This window comes from Camelus ferus, chromosome 33 (assembly GCF_009834535.1).
Source record: "Camelus ferus isolate YT-003-E chromosome 33, BCGSAC_Cfer_1.0, whole genome shotgun sequence".
Classification (NCBI taxonomy): domain Eukaryota; kingdom Metazoa; phylum Chordata; class Mammalia; order Artiodactyla; family Camelidae; genus Camelus; species Camelus ferus.
The window spans coordinates 7,477,475-7,495,652 of NC_045728.1; the positions used below are offsets into that span (position 1 = coordinate 7,477,475).

The following is an 18,178-nucleotide window of genomic DNA, read 5'->3' on the forward strand; positions in this document are numbered from 1 at the left end:
CTCGAGGGTGAGAGTTTGTATACCGCATTATCTCCCACAGGGAGATAGTAAATTCAATTGTTAAGAAAACCAGATTTGGAGTTAGACCTAGATTTTATATGACCTTTGTGATTTAACCTTTGTTACAAATTACCTTCGTAATCTCGTAAAATACTTCATCTCTAACATGGAAGTGATAAAACCTAGTTCATAGGATTTGGGGGAGAATTAAAACAAAGTATTATATGTAAAATGCTTTGGATGCTGGCATGCTGGGGTCCACATACTAGTGCTGGGACAGAAAGAGCATGGGGTGTACATATATGATGAGTGTTCAGTAAGTGGTAAATGATTATTTTTGCATTTTACTGAGGAGACATTAACTGAACAAATGTTTCTAAAATTGTACTCAAATATTACCAAGGGTATAAGCAAAAGTTCCGTTTTTTTAAGTTAATTTTTAGGGCTGCGGTCCCAGGGGAACCTCTGGCTTTTTCTACCTCTAATCAGGTCCCCAGATCTCTAAACCCAGAATAAAACTGCTCAGTCTCTTGTCACTGCCTGGCACTGATTACAGACAAAGATGCCGTCTTCCTTCTGCAAGCTGGGAAAAAGCCTTGGGGCAAAGCCTCAATCAGACGTCTCGTCTTTTAGTTCAGAAAGAATTCTAAGGCTGTCCAAGCTCTGATCCCCCAACCAGAACACGGACTAAGGGAAGGGGTGTCCTCTTAGTTCCTTCATCTGTGTTAGCACCGCAGCCATCTGTCTGTCTGTCTGCTAAGAGTTGAACCAAAAGGGACACGGCTGAAGCTTCAGGCTGAAGGAGGTGAGTGACTGTATCTGGGCTGAACTTTTTGCCTAACCCCCCAACCTCAGGTCACAGAGGCTCTGGGAAGGGCCACCTCACTTTTCTGGTCTGTCTGAGTCCACCAGTCTGGCACAGCTGGGCTGGCTCCATCCACTCAGAGGACTCTCCCCAGAGACTGACCTGCAGTTATTGTAAACCTGAGCAGACACTGGAGGTAGAAGGGCACAATAAATGGACCAAAGTAAAGATCCAGATTCGTCAGCTCATCCTTGGGTCTCTTCTTCCCAGCAGAACCTGCCCTCATCTCGGAGGCAGATGGGTCCTCCTGATGGAGGTCCAGAGGCAGAGTGACTAGGGGGTCATGGGAATAGACCCACAGGCTTCCAGAAAGGCCTTTCTGCTGAAGTCAAAAATATCTCTGTGTGGATCTAGTTCTAAAGAACAAGGAGGTGACAGGGAGGGCAGCAGTGGTCTCTCTCTCTCTCTCTCCTTCTAAGTGACTGTTTCCCCTTGTTTCCACAGAATTCCTTAAGTGACAATGATGCCTGAGAATTCTTCCGTGACAGAGTTCATCCTCGCAGGCTTAACCAACCAGCCGCAACTCCAGATGCCCCTCTTCTTCCTGTTTCTAGGTTTCTACGTGGTCACCGTGGCAGGGAACCTGGGCTTGATAACGCTGATTGGACTCAACTGTAATCTGCACACCCCCATGTACTTTTTCCTCTATAACTTGTCCTTCATAGATTTCTGCTATTCTACTGTCATCACTCCCAAAATGCTGATGAGTTTTGTCTCAAAGAAGAATATCATCTCCTATGCAGGGTGTATGACTCAGCTCTTCTTTTTTCTTTTCTTTGTCATCTCTGAGTCCTTTGTCCTGTCCGCGATGGCATATGACCGCTATGTCGCCATCTGTAACCCACTGGTGTACACGGCCACCATTTCTCCCCAGGCCTGCTTACTTCTCTTGTTGGGTGTGTACGTGATGGGGTTTGCTGGGGCCATGGCCCACACAGCATGCATGGTGAGACTGACCTTCTGTGCCAACAGGCTGGTTGACCATTACATGTGTGACATCCTTCCCCTTCTTGAGCGCTCATGCACCAGCACGTATGTAAATGAGCTGGTGGTTTTTGTCATTGTGGGCATCGATATTGGCGTGCCCACAGTTACCATCTTCATTTCCTACGCCCTCATCCTCTCCAGCATCCTCCGTATTCGCTCCACTGAAGGCAGGTCCAAAGCCTTTAGCACCTGCAGTTCCCACGTAATCGCAGTTTCTCTTTTCTTTGGGTCGGGGGCGTTCATGTACCTCAAACCACCTTATCTTTTACCCATGAACCAGGGGAAAGTGTCCTCCTTGTTCTATACCATCGTGGTGCCCATGCTCAACCCGTTAATCTACAGCCTGAGGAATAAGGATGTCAAAGCTGCCCTGAAGAAAACTTTAAGCAGAAAATCACTCTCCTGAGAAACGAGCAATACTTCGGAAAGGGACTTTTTTCCTTCCATAGATGATTCAGCTTCCATTGGTCACACAGAAGAAATCTGAACTCTTTCTCAAACAAGTTTGTCTTTCCCATCTTAAAAGTCCTTTGATTTAAGAAGATTCTTAAAACGACAGGATACTCACATTTAGTGGGCCTTAAGGATGAGCTAGTTAAGTTCTCTCCTGTTTCTGAGACTAGATCCAGGCTTACATGCCTTCCCCCAGGTCACGCAGGTACTCAGCAGCAAAACCGTGACTAGAACCCAAGCTCTTCATCTCTAACACTGATTTCTTTCCATTATGGCTCACTTTCTTCCTCCCTCAGCCCTGGAAGATTTCATTTCAAATGTGAGCTGGTCTAGGACATCAAAATCTGGTTCTGTCTACAGAAATCTCAGGCAACTTTTCAAGGGCTAATTTTAAATATCGCATTTTTGCATGAAGGTAGGAGGTATAACATTTTGTTGAGATGGTCTTGGCTAAATGACCAGATAAATTCTTGAAGAATTTTGCAGAGTGTGGAGGAAGTGTGCTAGGACCCAGAGAGCAGCAAGCATGGTCCCTCCTGAGACAGTGGCGTGGGGAATTTGGGGACTTGGCCTTTATGGGATTTGGTGATGCTGGCTGGAAGACCTCATAGAACATGTCTAGGCTACAAAGGACAGGATTGGGGAATTACTTCACACATAATCATTTCTTTGTTTTCTAATCGTGCTTTTAAAGCGAGAGTGAGAAGTCTGTAGCTCAGGGTAGTCAGTTAAGGGTCTGGAGACTGTTTCAGAACCATAGAAAACCTTGTGTTATAAGCCAGTAATCAGGTTAGCACAACAGGGCGGCCAGTCACAGAGGAAATGGCCACAGACTGTTACAGTACCCAGACAGAGGCCATGTGGGGTGTTCTCTGCTTCTCCAGATCACCTTTCTGCCCTTTGTAACTTACTCCACAAGTTAGATTTTATTTTCAACTTGATTTTCATGATTTTGTAAAATTCTACCATATGGCTGTATTATATCTAATGAGCAGTTTTCTACTACTGTAATTAGTTTAATTTTTCCAAATTATAAATAGTGCTTCATTAACACACATTCAATAAATCTTTGAGTGCCCCCACCCCACCCCCAATTATATTCCTAGATGGGGAATTACTGAATTATACAAAATCCTCGAATTGTATTGCAAAATCCCTTCCTGAAAGTTTATCCCAACTTGCGCTCTCACCACCAGCATAAACATATCTGAACTGTCTATTTTGGCCAGATTCTGCACTGGTAAGGGTGGCACTCATGAAAACTTATTACCTTTAATTTTGGTGGTAGTGGTGTTTGTATTACTGTCTCCTCCTCTTTTATCTTTGTTTTTCTTCATTTCATAAACTACTTGTGGTATCTGGATGGGTAAAGAAAAGTAAAGAGGGAAGAAAATTGAAAATGTCTTCTCCCTCCTTCTTTTCCTTCCTTATATACTTCTTTTCTTTTTTTTAAACAGCTTTCTTGGCTTAATCATACTGCTGGTAAGCTTTTTCATCCTAGGAAGGGAAGGTCTTTGGAGCCTTTACTCCTGTGATAATCTGCTGCGAGGTGCCCTTCTGGAATATCTTCCTCCGACCCCTCTGTGAGTTACAGGACCCCTGCTCCGTGTTCTCATGGCACGTTGCACTTCACCTGTCAAGTGCTAGTCACCATGTTAGGGTCCTTGCCCACCTACTCTTCTGTATCCTGCCCCCAGCACAAATTAGATTGTAAGTTTTATGTGAGCAGAGTCCCTGAGGTCCGTTCTGATATGTCCCCCACACCGAGCACACGCAGAGTTGGGGTTTAACAAATGTGTCTTGGATGCATCCAGCAGTTTTAGCAGCTAACTAGCTAAAGGGGCTCCCCTGTTCTCGCTCTTCCGGCAACACATTACAGATAAACACGTGTTCATTTCTAATACCCCATTGCTGATGCCTTGATGATATTTTTCCGATGTTCATTCCTGATTCTCAGTTTTAAGCACACGCTGCCAGGTGTCTGCAGCAGAAACCGGACCCTGTCTAAGATTTGTAACCTCCCACCTTCCATTCCTTTTGACGGTAAAATGCATAGTGTTACATAAAATGGTTAACTTCAGCAAACTCTAAATCACTATCCAATTGAACATAAGGTTTTGAGGGAAACTTTATAAAATACCAACAACTGGGCATTCATTTCATACTCCCCATTGTAACCAACATCCCAGAGGCAACACTGAAGAAAAATTTGTACGATGAAAAATGAATCATTCATGTATGAAGCTCCCATTTTCCCCAGAGTAATGGAAACATAAGGTCGAATGATTGAGTTCAAAAGAGAAATATACTTAGGAAAAAGTCACCAAGACCACAGCCTGATTCTTCTTTGCTGACTTTGCAGGGCACAAAACTGCTTCCTCGAAGGAAAGCTTCCTTTTTCTTTACTCTCACAAATGGTATTCATTCTACATCCTCTCACAGTTGTTTCTGGGACATTTGATAATGCAGAGTTTTTGGAACTTTGCAAGTTCCTTAGTAATTTATTGGAGAAGATTACTACTTTTTTGCTTTGTAATTAAAAGTAATTACATGTGGGGAGACATGAGACTATGAAATGTCACATTCCTTTTCAATCTTAGTTTTCGCATCCATTGATGATTCTTGCCTGAATCAATTATTACTCTGATGGATGTAAAATGGAGATTTTCTAACTCCATTAACCCTTGTTATTTAGTTTTCATTCTGTCAGGAAGAGCCTCTTTTTCCTCCTGTATTTATTTATTCATTCATTCATGCATGTGTATCATTGTGGACTCATGCATTCCAATTTTATCTGAGCTATGATTCATTATTGTCATTATTTACTTTGATCCTCAATTTGTCCCTGATTTGTCTAGTGTGACCCTCTTCACACTAGTTCTTATGTCCTTTTAGTCTATCTCCCTTAGATTTGGAGCACTTTATTACTTTCTGCCAAAACAATCAGGCTCACTCCGTACCTTCCCTGCCCCAGAACCAGTTCTACGTAGAGACAAACGGTCTTTGAAACGAAGATATAAATGCTAGATGAAATGAGCTGTATTTAATGTAATGCTGCAAACAGGTATTTAATGGGAGAATATCCATGTCTGTAACGTACTCGTTTATATGTTTGCTCTTTGTATACCTGTCTGTGTTCAAGCGAGACATGCTTTCTGTGAATGGGCCAGTGTTTTGTGTCCCAACGCCGATGACTCTTAAGTGTTGCCTCTGGTCTCCTTCTCACCACCTTATACCTGTTCACACAACAGTTTCCCCGGGTTCCCTCCCATCAGCGACCAGCGAAACCACATGAAAGGAAGAACTAGGCATGGAGTGGGAGCAAAAAAAGCCCCAAGACTTTATTGTACCATATACAGCAACATATAACAATGTTATACCATTGTATCAATGGTTACAATGTATAATTATACTGGTGTTTATTCCTTGTTCCTACGTAATTCCTCTCCCTTCATTCTCCTTTCACTTCAGACAGGTAGCTTTGGCTTGTATTTATTTGCTTTAGGTGTTTTGGCTAGGTATAAATCAGAAGCACCTTGCAGTTAATACCCCTTCTATTTTTGAAGCCAAAATCTACTGAAGAAATAGTACTGGTTGGCCAGGAGGAGTAGGTTCAGTGAAGGAGAACTCTTAGGGCAACGAGGTGAAAGACAGAGAGAGGCTCCTGTAGTCAGAAAGTGGACAGAAGTCAGTGGGTTTAGCAGACAGCAGGGGCCAGAGGACCTAAACAGCTCCTTATGCTCTTTTTAGTAGGGTGACCATATAATTTGTTATCCAAATCCAGACACTTTTGAGAGTGAGAGGGTTTAGTATTAATAATTATACAGGGATAATGGATGTAAATCAAGTCTATTCAGGCAATCTGGGGTTATTTTAGGCAGCTTCAGTGGAAATTTACAAATGTAGTTGCTCACATACCTTTGAATGTTTCTTAGAATATTCATGTTGCAGATCACATGGTGAAAAATTTTGTTATCTGAACGATGATGGGATTAAAACCTGTAGGTACAGCTCCTGTTAATACCTTAGCCGGCACACATCCGTGGAATAACTTTGTGCAGGGGTGTGTGTGTGTGTGTGTGTGTGTGCTTCTTTGCATGTGTGATGTGATATTTTAATCTCCTCATATATAGTAAGAGCCTGTCTATAGCCCTCAGCAGAGCTGAGGGTGGGTGGTGCTTGTGGTGGTGGTGGTGTGGCATCTCCACTGTTCTGAGCAGTTTATGGTGCTAGAAACATTTTGTCTGAGGTGCTTTCCATATCACCTACAAGTCTGACCTAACTTTTTTTTTTTTTTGTCCCAGTCTCAAAACTCCCTTTGACAATTTGGAAATAGGGGCTAAAATAAGTTTGGGACCATCCTCCCTTAAAGTCACGTGTAAGTGCCAAAAGTTAATGAAAGAGAGGAAAAATGAGCCTCTCCCCCTCCCCAATTCAGCACTAAATAGCATGAAATCCTTCGAGTTGAGGAGAAGTTTGAGTACAACACCCGAGTCCCAAGATGCCAGGTAAACATCATCATTCAGGCTGTAAACAAAGACAGTGCAATTTCTTCCCTATAGGGACAAATCTCTGAGAAATTCCCAGAGGATTAAAACTGTATCTAATCAGATCCCTGAGTTCATCAAGTAGCATAAAGTTCTTCACGACATGCCAGCTGGGGTTCTGATGAAAATGAGGGTTGCTATTTTTTTTCTCCTGAAGTTGATGTATGCCATCTGGGAAAATCTACAAACAGAAATCTCGGTCTATTCCTAGAGCACCTTGGAGACTGAGGTCTGTAAAAGCTCTAATTCTCAGCAGCAAGGGAATCGGAAGAGTTAAAACTTAAGACTGCCTGCCTTATGCCACTTTCTCCTTTGGGCTAATGGAAAAAGAGATTGCATAAGACCTAAGACTGTGGGGGGCCAGGGAAGAGGAAGGTGAATGTCTGACTGTCCATCTTCCCTCATAGTTTTATTTTTAATTCACAACCAAGGGGTCTCGTACATATTGATCCCTGCCCTACTCTTAACACAGACACCGGTGTGAAATGTAGTGAATGGACTCAGAGGAGGAAGGTAGGACGTGCAGACAGAAGGGACACTCATGGCTTTCTCTCCAGGGCAGGAGCCCTGTATCTGGTTGGGACAGAGAGGCAGAATGAATGGAGACAGTGGTGGACAGGAGACCTCCTGTCTCTCAGAGCCTGAGTCAGCGGTCTCGGGTTGGACTCCTGGCCCTTAGAATGTCTTTCTGAAAGTCGCTGGGCAGCCAATTCAGGTGCTCCATCTCCTCACCTCCCAAGTGGGGACAGAATTCTTGCTGCCCATACTAACAGACTCTAGCTTGGAGTCACGATCAGCCCAGGGGAGCTAAGAGATAGTCATAGACACATTGTCAGTAGCTTGGGGGGAGGAGGCAGATGAGAGGAAAAAGGCAAAAAGGAGGGCATCCAAGCACTGGCTCATCTTCTAGACCTTTTTTCCATCAGCTATGCTTGTGCCTATAACCAATTCATGTATTTCATCCCTTGTTCCCACAGCAGCTCCCCAGAAGAGAATGCCTCTAAGAAACAGCTCCTCAGTGACTGAGTTTATCCTTGTGGGATTATCAGAACAGTCAGAGCTCCGGCTCCCCCTCTTCCTCCTGTTCTCAGGGATCTATGTGTTTACTGTGGTGGGCAACTTGGGCTTGATCACCTTAATCAGGCTGAATTCCAGCCTTCATACTCCAATGTACTTTTTCCTCTTCAACTTGTCTTTCATAGATCTCTGTTATTCCTGCGTGTTTACCCCCAAAATGCTAAATGGTTTTGTGTCAGAAAATATCATCTCTTACGTGGGATGCATGGCTCAATTATTTTTCTTCTGTTTCTTTGTGAATTCTGAGTGCTACGTGTTGGTGTCGATGGCCTATGATCGCTATGTGGCCATCTGCAACCCGCTGCTCTACACCGTCACCATGTCCCCTCGGGTGTGCTCTCTGCTGACGTTTGGTTCGTATGTGGTGGGGTTTGCTGGGGCCATGGCCCATGCTGGAAGCATGCTGAGACTGACCTTCTGTGATTCCAACATCATCGACCACTATCTGTGTGAAGTCCTCCCCCTCCTGCAGCTCTCCTGCACAAGCACCCATGTCAATAAGCTGGTGTTTTCTGCTGTTGTTGGAGCGGTCATCACAATATCTAGTATTGGCATCTTAATCTCTTACGCTTTAATTCTCTCCAATATCCTCCACATTCCTTCTGCTCATGGCAGGTCCAAAGCCTTCAGCACGTGTGGCTCCCACATAGTTGCTGTGGCTTTGTTTTTTGGGTCAGGGGCATTCACCTATCTAACAACCTCTTTTCCTGGAGCTAAGGACCAGGGTAAATTTGCCTCAGTCTTCTATACCAACGTGGTTCCCATGCTTAACCCTTTGATCTACAGTTTGAGGAATAAGGATGTTAAACTTGCACTGGGGAAGACTCTGAACAGAGTGCTCTTTTGATAGTTCTGTTTGTATCACTTACTTACTGGTGAGCATCGTTTTCAAGTATCTTTTTATCTACAGCTGGAGGAATTTTAATCTTTTTTCTTAAGTAGCATCTTCTCCCTATTTAAAAATTGCAAATCTCTTACTTACACTCTTTCTGAGGTTTATACTACTTAAATTGGCTCATTGCATGCAATTTAGCATCTATTAAGTGCCTATTGTTTACTGGACTCTATACTAGGTCCAAGAGTTCAAGGCTCTATGCCTTCCATCCTTTTCTTTGTGAGCTAAATGGGTTTATCCAAGCAACTTTTCCAGCTAGGAGACAGGGCAAGTGGTAGTATGAAGGTCCAGGAGAGTGATTTTTTTTTCCTTCAGTTACGGAAGCATCCTTACCAAAGATAAAAGGTAGATACACCTTGGGCCATAGGTAAGATAGTCTCCCAACCCCTAGGGAGGTTGCTTGTCCAGGAAGACTGTAAATCATCTCTTTCATATACACCCACGTACACACAACAGAAGGCCCCACCCAAGGGTTCTTTACACGGCCTGCTGAAATGTAAAGATAAATCAAACTAAAATCTCTTTCCAAGTTTCAAAACTCTTAGGCCTTGGATTGGTAACCATGGGTTAGGTCGTCTTATAATTGGGCCAGATTCTTGGGCTCTGGGTTCCAAGGCTGAAAGCAAAAGAACAAAGGAGAAATTCCATGGATTCACATGACTATGTTAATGGCCACCCCTATTCTGCCCTGGAGACACTGTGCATATTCATAGGCATTTAGGACAATTTTTTTTCTAACTACTTTGTTTTTAATGGAGGTACTGGGGATTGAACCCAGGACCTTATGCATGCTAAGCATGTGCTCTACCACTGAGCTAAACCCACCCCCAACCCCAGGACAATTCTTATTCTTTACAGTAGATTCAGATTTTACTGTCTCTGAGAACGTGTGTGTGTGTGTGTGTGTGTGTGTGTGTGTGTGTGTGTGTGTGTGTATACACTACAGTTAACCATTAGAGAATTAGGAAAAAAGAGGAGTCATATTACACTATTCACTTGTAGGAAGACTTGGAAGGGATCCCAGTTTTGAGTATCAAAGACTGGTCTGTACTAACCTGTGGAAAATTCTGCTATTCTAAAATAGCCCAGATTGTGAGGAGTACACCCTCATGAACTTCCCTGAGTGTAGCAGAAGGTGGACGTAGGGCCAAACCAGCCCATATGGAAAGATGGGCGGATGGGGCCTCATGGTGTGGTCGGAAGAATGGGGCACCCTCTGTGTAGAGGACAGAACTTGGGATGTCCATGAGGAGACCACGTGTGAAAGCATCTGGTACTCTTCTTTTGGATATGGGGAGAGTCACACCAAGTACTCAGGCTTGATATTTCCTTTTTCTTATATTTTTCCAACTCATCTATCAAATTGGATAGTTGCACAGTGTGTATTGGTATGAGAGACAAGGAAACAAAGAGAAGCAAGACCTTCCTCAAATTAACCTCTCTGCTGATACTCAGAGGCAGAAGTCATAGCATCACAGAAGTGGCCGCATCATACCGAGAAGAAAGGTAGTTCAAGTGTTCCAGGTCACGGCCAGAAACAAGACATCCTGCGATGGAGCTGAGAACAGCAGAGAGAAGCCACCTGTAGCGTGGAACTGACTAAGGAGGAGACATGAAATAAAGCCTATCTTCTCCAAAAATGCTAAAGGGAGGCTATCTCTGAAGGTAGAAAAATCTGATACCTGGGTTATATCTAGATTATGATGACAATGATACTTAACCTTTAATGAGCATACAGGCTGTGGCTGGACACTCTGTTTGGTACCTTGCATATATTAACTCACTTATTGGAATTGCGTCAGTGCCATTCTGAAACACTGCTGGTCAGTCCTCTGGACTTAGCTGAAGCTTGCCCTCCAGAGGTCTAGGTCCAGGCATGTGGGGATCTGGGGATATTAGGAAGAGTTGAGAATAAGAAAGAATAAGAACAAATATAATTTGATGTGCATAAAGGGAAGAATTATCATTTGTATAAATGAATGAAAATAAGGAATAAATCAGAACCATAAGGATGTGAGTAGAAAGGGGTAACTATTAAATAAATGCATTAACGCCCCAAAATAACTTTCTTTACATTCATCCCGTATTGGCACTGGGGTGAGTAGAGGTGAAAGCATACGTATGACTTAACGAGACGCTGGCTCAGATTCCTTTGTCAGGGAATATCCGAAATGACAAAAACTCTCTCTTTTTTTAAGTTTAGGTGTTTTAATAATGGAGTGAATATTTTACATAAGGAGTTATATAAAATCCATGGTTATACATGTAGGGGCCTAAGAAAGATGCAAAATATAAATTTTAAGAGAAATATAATTTTTTTAAAAAAAAACAACTTCACTGAGTCACCAGCACAACCTGGTGGCTGCTAAAATGAACTACTTGTTTCAGTGTTCGAAAGTTTCTCTTGTGAGTTATGCCTCCATTCTTGTATGGACCTGGCTTTTTTTTTATATATATATAATCACATTAAGAAATTTATAACTATTTAAATGAAAATTTACACAACTTTTGTAAAACAAATATAGGTATTTCAAAACTGTATACATACTGGTCCTCTAATATCAATGTGATTGGATGATTTGTCTCCTCTCAAAATTGATTTATTTCCAGAGGGCAAGAAGTGTGTCACAAATTTTTAAATTATAATCCTGCTCCTCATAGAAACTTAATACTGCGTGAAATAAAAGAAATGATCGGTAGCTCACAGAGAAAAAAGTGTGACAATGAATATATATACGTTCATGTGTAACTGAAAATTGTGCTCTACACTCGAATTTGACACAACATTGTAAAATGATTATAAGTCAATAAAAATGTAAAAAAAAAAAAAGAAATGATTGTTTTACTTCTTGGCAACATTTTAAAGAGTTTGCGGGTTTTACAGGTGATTTATGCCCATTTTATGGAGTCTGGGATTTTTGTCAGATTCATGATATCTGTAATCTGAGATGGCCCTTCCTCCAAATGATCATGACTACAAGTATTTGGGAAAAAGCTGAAAGATCATTTGCCAGAAAGGTTTTAAAAAATATTTCACCATGGATGAGGGCAGTTGCACTACTACATGACCCCTAAATATAAGATTTTTAAAACTATTGATGACTCATTAAAATAGATTGTTTTTATCTGCTTGTATTTCCACTCACTAATGCAGAAATTCAACTCCTGTGAAATTTCCTCAAGAATTTCTGGGACTCTCCAGAAAGATCTCCTTGTGCTCGGGAAGCAGCCGTCACACTGGCAGCTCACTACTCTCTCCTGCGACCTCCCCCTCCCCCAAAGTTGCAGGATTTGTGCTCTGCAGAGGCGGAGAGCTGCTGGCCCCTGAGTTCCGGTCAGATATGCCTGCTGCCCTCTCGCCAGAGCTTTGAGACCAGTCTATCAGAGTATAGACACATTCTCTGAGGCTCTGTTCCTAGCCCCTGACACAGAATTCCATTTCCTTCATTTCCCACCTCCTGCACACATTTGCTGCTCTGGTTGATGGCCAATTTCATTGCTTTTTTTCTTTTTCACATACCCATGTAAGAAGCAATTAAACGAGCATCTGTGATGTAGCAAGCCCTGCATGTGGCACTGGGGATGCAGCACTGAACTATACAGATATGGTCCTAGTTCTCATGAAGCATCCATCCCAACAAATAAATATGGACACAAAACAGATCATCTCACCATGAATTAATGAAGCCCACTACTTTATCAGACATTATGAATCTTCTTTGGGCTTACCTGAATTCCTGTTCAATAACTATTGATTTTACTAGCTTTGGCAAGTGACACAATTTTTATTGAGTTTTAGATGAGACTGTAGGCTTAATCTAGACAACAACAGAAGTCCAAGTTAGCACAGGGAACCAAATTCAATATCTTGTAATAACCTATAATGGAAAAGAATCTGAAAAAGTATGTATGTATAACTGAATCACTTTGCTGTACACTTGAAACTAACACAACATTGTAAATCAACTATACTTCAATAAAAATAAGTAAGAAACAAAACAAAAATCTGTGATTCACTTGTGTGACTCACACACCATGAATCATTGTGATTTTCCATACCATGTTTATATATATGTGTTACACACACACGCGCGCGTATGTAAATGTAGATAATGGAGATGATGCGAGTTCCTAAATCTTTAAGGAGCCCAGAAACAGTATTTTGAAGTTTTCCTTTTTCTCCTCTGTGTTCAGGATTATATGAAGTTATAATTGCTACAAAGCTGGCAGAAGTCTTCCCTGGAAAGGAAGAGTGTGGATGTTTTTAGGAATGGAGAGAATAGAAGAGAAATGAGTGGAACCACAGTTCAGATGCAGAATAACTAAAAAGTCATCTGGAGGCAGACGTAGTGGAAGGGGCAGGGAAGAAAGGTGGATTTTGGCTGTGTTTGGCGTGGGTGACCTCATACACGCAAAGGGAATGAGTTAGACAAACACATAGGGGTTAGGGACATATGATCAACTCTTTGGTTCTGAATATTGAGCCTAAGTTGCTTGAGTGTAACTTTATTTTCACCAATCTGTACTGAGGTGAGACAAAACAAGCATTTAACACACACACACTTCTAGTGGGCCCATTCTGAACCTTGGAAATCCCTTGGTGTGTTGAGGAAATTTATTGTCATAGCAGCAACGTGCACACAGGATGCCCCATAACAATATGTATTAAGAACACATCAAGGCTTAAGGAAGCTGTCCTAGTACACACAACATTGATTACACTGATACTATTCATCTCAAGTTAAATTTGAGATAATAATAAAATCAATCCAAATTGGCAATAGTTTAAGATTTCTGTTTCAAGGAGAATATAATTTTAAAATTCCCTTCAATTCTTCAATTTCTCTGTTTCTGAGATAAAAGCCTATATCCTTTATCTTTTTTAAATTAAACTTTTTAAAGTAGTTGGTTCACATGCAGTTTTAAAACTAATGCAGAGAAATCCCATGAATCCTTTATTCAATTTCCCCCAATGGTAACATCTTAAGACTACAGCATATTATCACAACCAGGATGTTGACACTGATACAATTATTGATCTTATTCAGATTTTTTAACTTTTACTCCTTTATGTATTGTGTGTGTGTTTAGTGCTATATCATTTTGTCACATATGTAGGTGTGTGTATTCAACAACAAAGTCATTATGCACGACAGTTTCATCACCACTAAGATGCCCTGCGCCATCCTTAACTTGTGTTGTCTATCTCCCTCCTTAAACTTAATTCCCAGACTTAAACTCTAATCTTTAAACCACTAATCTGTTCTCTATCTCGATTATTCTTTCATTTAATTCATATTATATAAGATTATATAAATGGAACAGTACAGTACATAATATTTTGGGATCGGCTCTTTTCATTCTGCATAATTCCCTTGAAATTCATCCAGATTGCTGCCTGTATCAATAGTCCATTCCCTTTTTAAATTTCTGAATAATATGTCATGGTGTGGATAAATAAACACAGTTTATTTATTTATTGAAGGATACCTGGATTGTTTCCAGTTTGGGGCTATTACAAATAGAGTTGGTATAAACATTTATGTACAAGTTTCTGTGTGAAAATAAGTTTTCCTTGGCTTGGGATATATTCCCAAGGGTGCAATTGCTGGTTACTATTTTATAAGAAACAGACAGTTTTCCAGAGTGACTGTAATATTTTATATTCCCCCACAGCTTTTCTGTATCACTGTCAGCATTTGGTGCTGGCACTATATTTTATTTTAGCCTTTCTGATAGATACGTAGTGTTATTTATTTGTGGTTTTAATTGTGTTTCCCTAGTAACGTTGAACATCTTTTCAAGTGCTTATTTACCACCTGCATGTCCTGTTCCGTGAAATATCTATTCATGTCTTTTTATCATTTTCTAATTGTTACTTAATTTTGCTTTTAAGTTTTGAAAGTTCTTTATATATTCTACAAAGACTGACCATTTTCAGAGGAATGACTTTCCTCCCTGTGTTGGGACAGTGTGTGATTTCTCAGTGATTTTCTGATGTTGGTTCCTCCTACCACCCTGGGAATTCTTAATAAATTTTTATTACTTAAGAAAAAAGAAAAAAGTTTTGAGAGTTCTTTATATATTCTTGATACTAGTCCTTTGTCAGATATATGCTTGAAATTATTTTCTCCCTATCTGTCTTTATCCTTTTAACAGGGTATTTGACAGAGCCAAAATATTTAATTTTGAGTGAACCTAAATTTATAAATTTTCCCTTTTATGATTGTGCTTTTGATGTCAAGTTTTATGCCAAGCTCTAGATCCTGAAGATTCTCCCCAAATCTGTGTTCTTTTAGCCAACTAAATTAGATTAACATTACTGGGTTTTGGTCTTAACCCTCAACTCTATCTATCCTACTTAGAAGAGAAAGTTTCAGAAACAGGTGAAGATCAGAATCTTCCAGGCAGGCTTTCTTGGTGATCTTAGCTAAGAGTTTACTCTTCCTCTTCTATGGTTCTAGGAGACTGTGAGACAGAGTAAATCCCATTATTATCATTAGCTTTCATAACGAAATGAATTATTTGGTGCTTTAACTTTGTTAATTACAATTGTAATTCTGATGACATTTGGGAAAGATTGATACAAAAAAAAATTCTCTCCTTTAAAAAGGAGAGAGATTGTGTGTGTGTGTGTGTGTGTGTGTGTGTGTGTGTGTGTGTATATACACATATATATATATATATATGAGGGGAAGGTAATTAGGTTTACTTATTTATTTATATTTGGAGGAGGTACTGGGGATTCAGCCCAGGACCTAATGCATGCTAAGCATGTGCTCTACCATTTGAGCTATACCGTAACCCCATTAAAAAGGAGCAATATTAATCAGAAATGAAAAAGGACCATTTTCCTCTGAGTGAACCCAAATGTACAGCTGTACAAATTATTCCCTTCATGGGTTGATTTTTCTTAATCATATTTTTGACTGCCTTCTGTCTGATACTCAATCACAAAAATTAGGAAAATAGCATATTTCCCCACTAAGTCATAACTAAAATTCCTTGCCATAGTGTGAGTTCCATGAATGTAGGGAACTCTGTTTTGTTCTGTATTATATCCCAGGTGCTGCACCTACTGTTCAGAAATATTTGTGGACTTTTGAATGATGGCCATTCTGACTGGTGGGAGGGGACACCTCATTATAGTTTTGATTTGCATTTCTCTGATAATTAGCGATACTGAGCATTTTTTCATGTGCTTATTGGCCATTTGTATGTCTTCATTGAAGAACTGCTTGTTTTGGCCCCAGGTCAATGTGCTTGGGGAAAGGGTTTTCTCTCCTATATGAATTCTGTAGTAGGAAGCTCGGCATTGAATCTCATTAATATGAGACTGAATGGCAGATTATCCCTCAAAGGTACATGCCCACACATTTTTTTTCATACTTATTGAAAGAGTGAATTTATATTTTCAAGTCTGGTAACTGGTTTATTTACATAATTTCAAATATGACATTTGGGAGTGGAACACTTGCTGTTTTTCCCTTGGATATGATTAAATGGATGCCAAGAAAGTTCAGGTCATTATCCTATAACTTGTTTCAACTTGTTTTCATATTTTTAAGATGCTTTTCATCTCTGGCAGCAGCATTAAACGTTGGTGGAACTGAACAATAAGCCAGCTGGCAAAGGAGAAATGTAATCTCCGAAGGCTTAGTCCCGATATCATGAAGAAAAGTACAGAAGGGCAGATTTGGACCGAGAGGCAATTTAAACGTAAGTGAATCAAAGAAATAGGTTCTATGAGGGCAACTGGAGAATGTTCATCAAATTTACATACACACATATGCTTAGGCTTAATAAATGCACTCTAATAATTTATGTATTGGTTTATTAATTGTAACTTTTTTTTTGGTAATAACAAAGACTGGGATTAACCTAGTTATGGTTTTTCAAAAAGAGATCATATGAATTTTTGAACATTTGTACAAAAACATGTAGGTGCCTTAAAAATTAAGATTATCTATATGTATGAATATAAAATAATCTCCAAAATGTATTATTAAGTGGAAAAGACTCTCTTGCACTACTGTTCCAGTCTAGGGGGGCCCCTTCCAGGCTAGCTGCACAGCTGCCAACCCGGGACTTCACTGCTCCTCTGAATCTACACTTTCCTAAGTCTTACTCATTCTCTAGTTGTTTCTCAAGAACTAGCACATATACGATGAAAAGCAAGTTAAAAAATCAGCGCGTATAGAATGCTACCATTTGTATAAAATCAGTGGGATAACAAATATGAACTTTATTATATATGAATAAAATGTCACTAACAGCACTGGTAGTAACTGACAGGACTGGCTGCCTTCTGGGAGAACAGTCCGGTGGGGGGCTGGGAACAGGGTTGTAACGGAGACTCTTCACTGTATGCCCTTTTGGTACATTTTGAATTTTGAACCATGTGAATGCATTATGGATTCAAAAACTAAATAATAAAAAGGACCCCAATACTAAGAAGCTCTATTTCCTTCATATGCGATTATTAATTCTATATATACACATAGGAAAGGAGAAAAATCTAGGTGGAGATGGTGATGGTGGTAAGAGAGTGTGGTAAAAGAAAACTGTCCAGAGGAAATAGTTTCCTAAGAAGGAAAAATAGCAGCAAGAAGTCTAAGAGGCATGAGAGAGGATGGATTCAGGAACAGAGCTTTCAGAGAAGGAAATGTGCACCGATATAGGAAAATGCTCATGACGGCAAGGGATTAAAAAAAGAGTGTAAGAGCAAAGAAAACAATCAACATATTGAAAAGGCAGCCTATGAAATGAGAAAAAATATTTGCAAACCATACATCTGATAAGGGGTTAATATTCAAAATATATAAGGGACTCATACTACTCCATAGCAAACACACACACACAGGAAATAACTGAGTAAAAAATGGGCAAAGCACCTGAATAGACGTTTCCCAAAGAAGACATACAAGTGGCCAACAGGTATATGAAAAGTTCTCAACGTCACTAACTATGAGGGAAATGCAAATCAAAATTACAGTGAGATATCTGTTACCTGTTAGGATGGCTATTATCAAAAAACAAGCAACAACAAGTATTAGCAAGAAAGTGAAGAAAGGGAATCCATGTACACTGTTGGTAGAACTATAAATTGGTACAGCCATTATGGAACAGAGTATGCAGACCCCTCAAAAAATTAAAAATAGAATTACCATATGATCCAGAAATTCCACTTCCATTTCCAAAGGAAATGACAGCAGGATTTTGAAGAAGTATCTGCACTTTCATATTCGTTGCAACATTATTTACAATAGACAAGATACGGGAAGAACTAAAGTGTCCATCACTGGATGAATGGGCAAAGAACATGTGTTATGTATATACAACAGAATATTACTC

General features: G+C 40.3%; 2 protein-coding genes across 2 annotated transcripts; both read left to right on the forward strand.

The window, feature by feature from the left end:
- The first annotated feature begins 1,325 nt into the window (after positions 1 to 1,325).
- Positions 1,326 to 2,333, forward strand: LOC102510954 (olfactory receptor 145). The gene has a single exon (XM_006174350.2). It carries the CDS (start codon positions 1,326 to 1,328, stop codon positions 2,256 to 2,258), a length of 933 nt encoding a protein of 310 aa, XP_006174412.1. The 3' UTR covers positions 2,259 to 2,333.
- Positions 2,334 to 7,843: 5,510 nt separating this feature from the next.
- Positions 7,844 to 8,776, forward strand: LOC102511179 (olfactory receptor 8B4). Its single transcript, XM_006174351.3, has one exon. The coding sequence runs from the start codon at positions 7,847 to 7,849 to the stop codon at positions 8,774 to 8,776; it is 930 nt and encodes a 309-aa protein (XP_006174413.1). The 5' UTR covers positions 7,844 to 7,846.
- Positions 8,777 to 18,178: the final 9,402 nt, after the last annotated feature.

Coding starts and splice junctions, on each gene's coding strand:
- LOC102511179 (XM_006174351.3), top strand. CDS start 7,847: ATGCCTCTAAGAAACAGCTCCTCAGTGACTGAGTTTATCCTTGTGGGA.
- LOC102510954 (XM_006174350.2), top strand. CDS start 1,326: ATGATGCCTGAGAATTCTTCCGTGACAGAGTTCATCCTCGCAGGCTTA.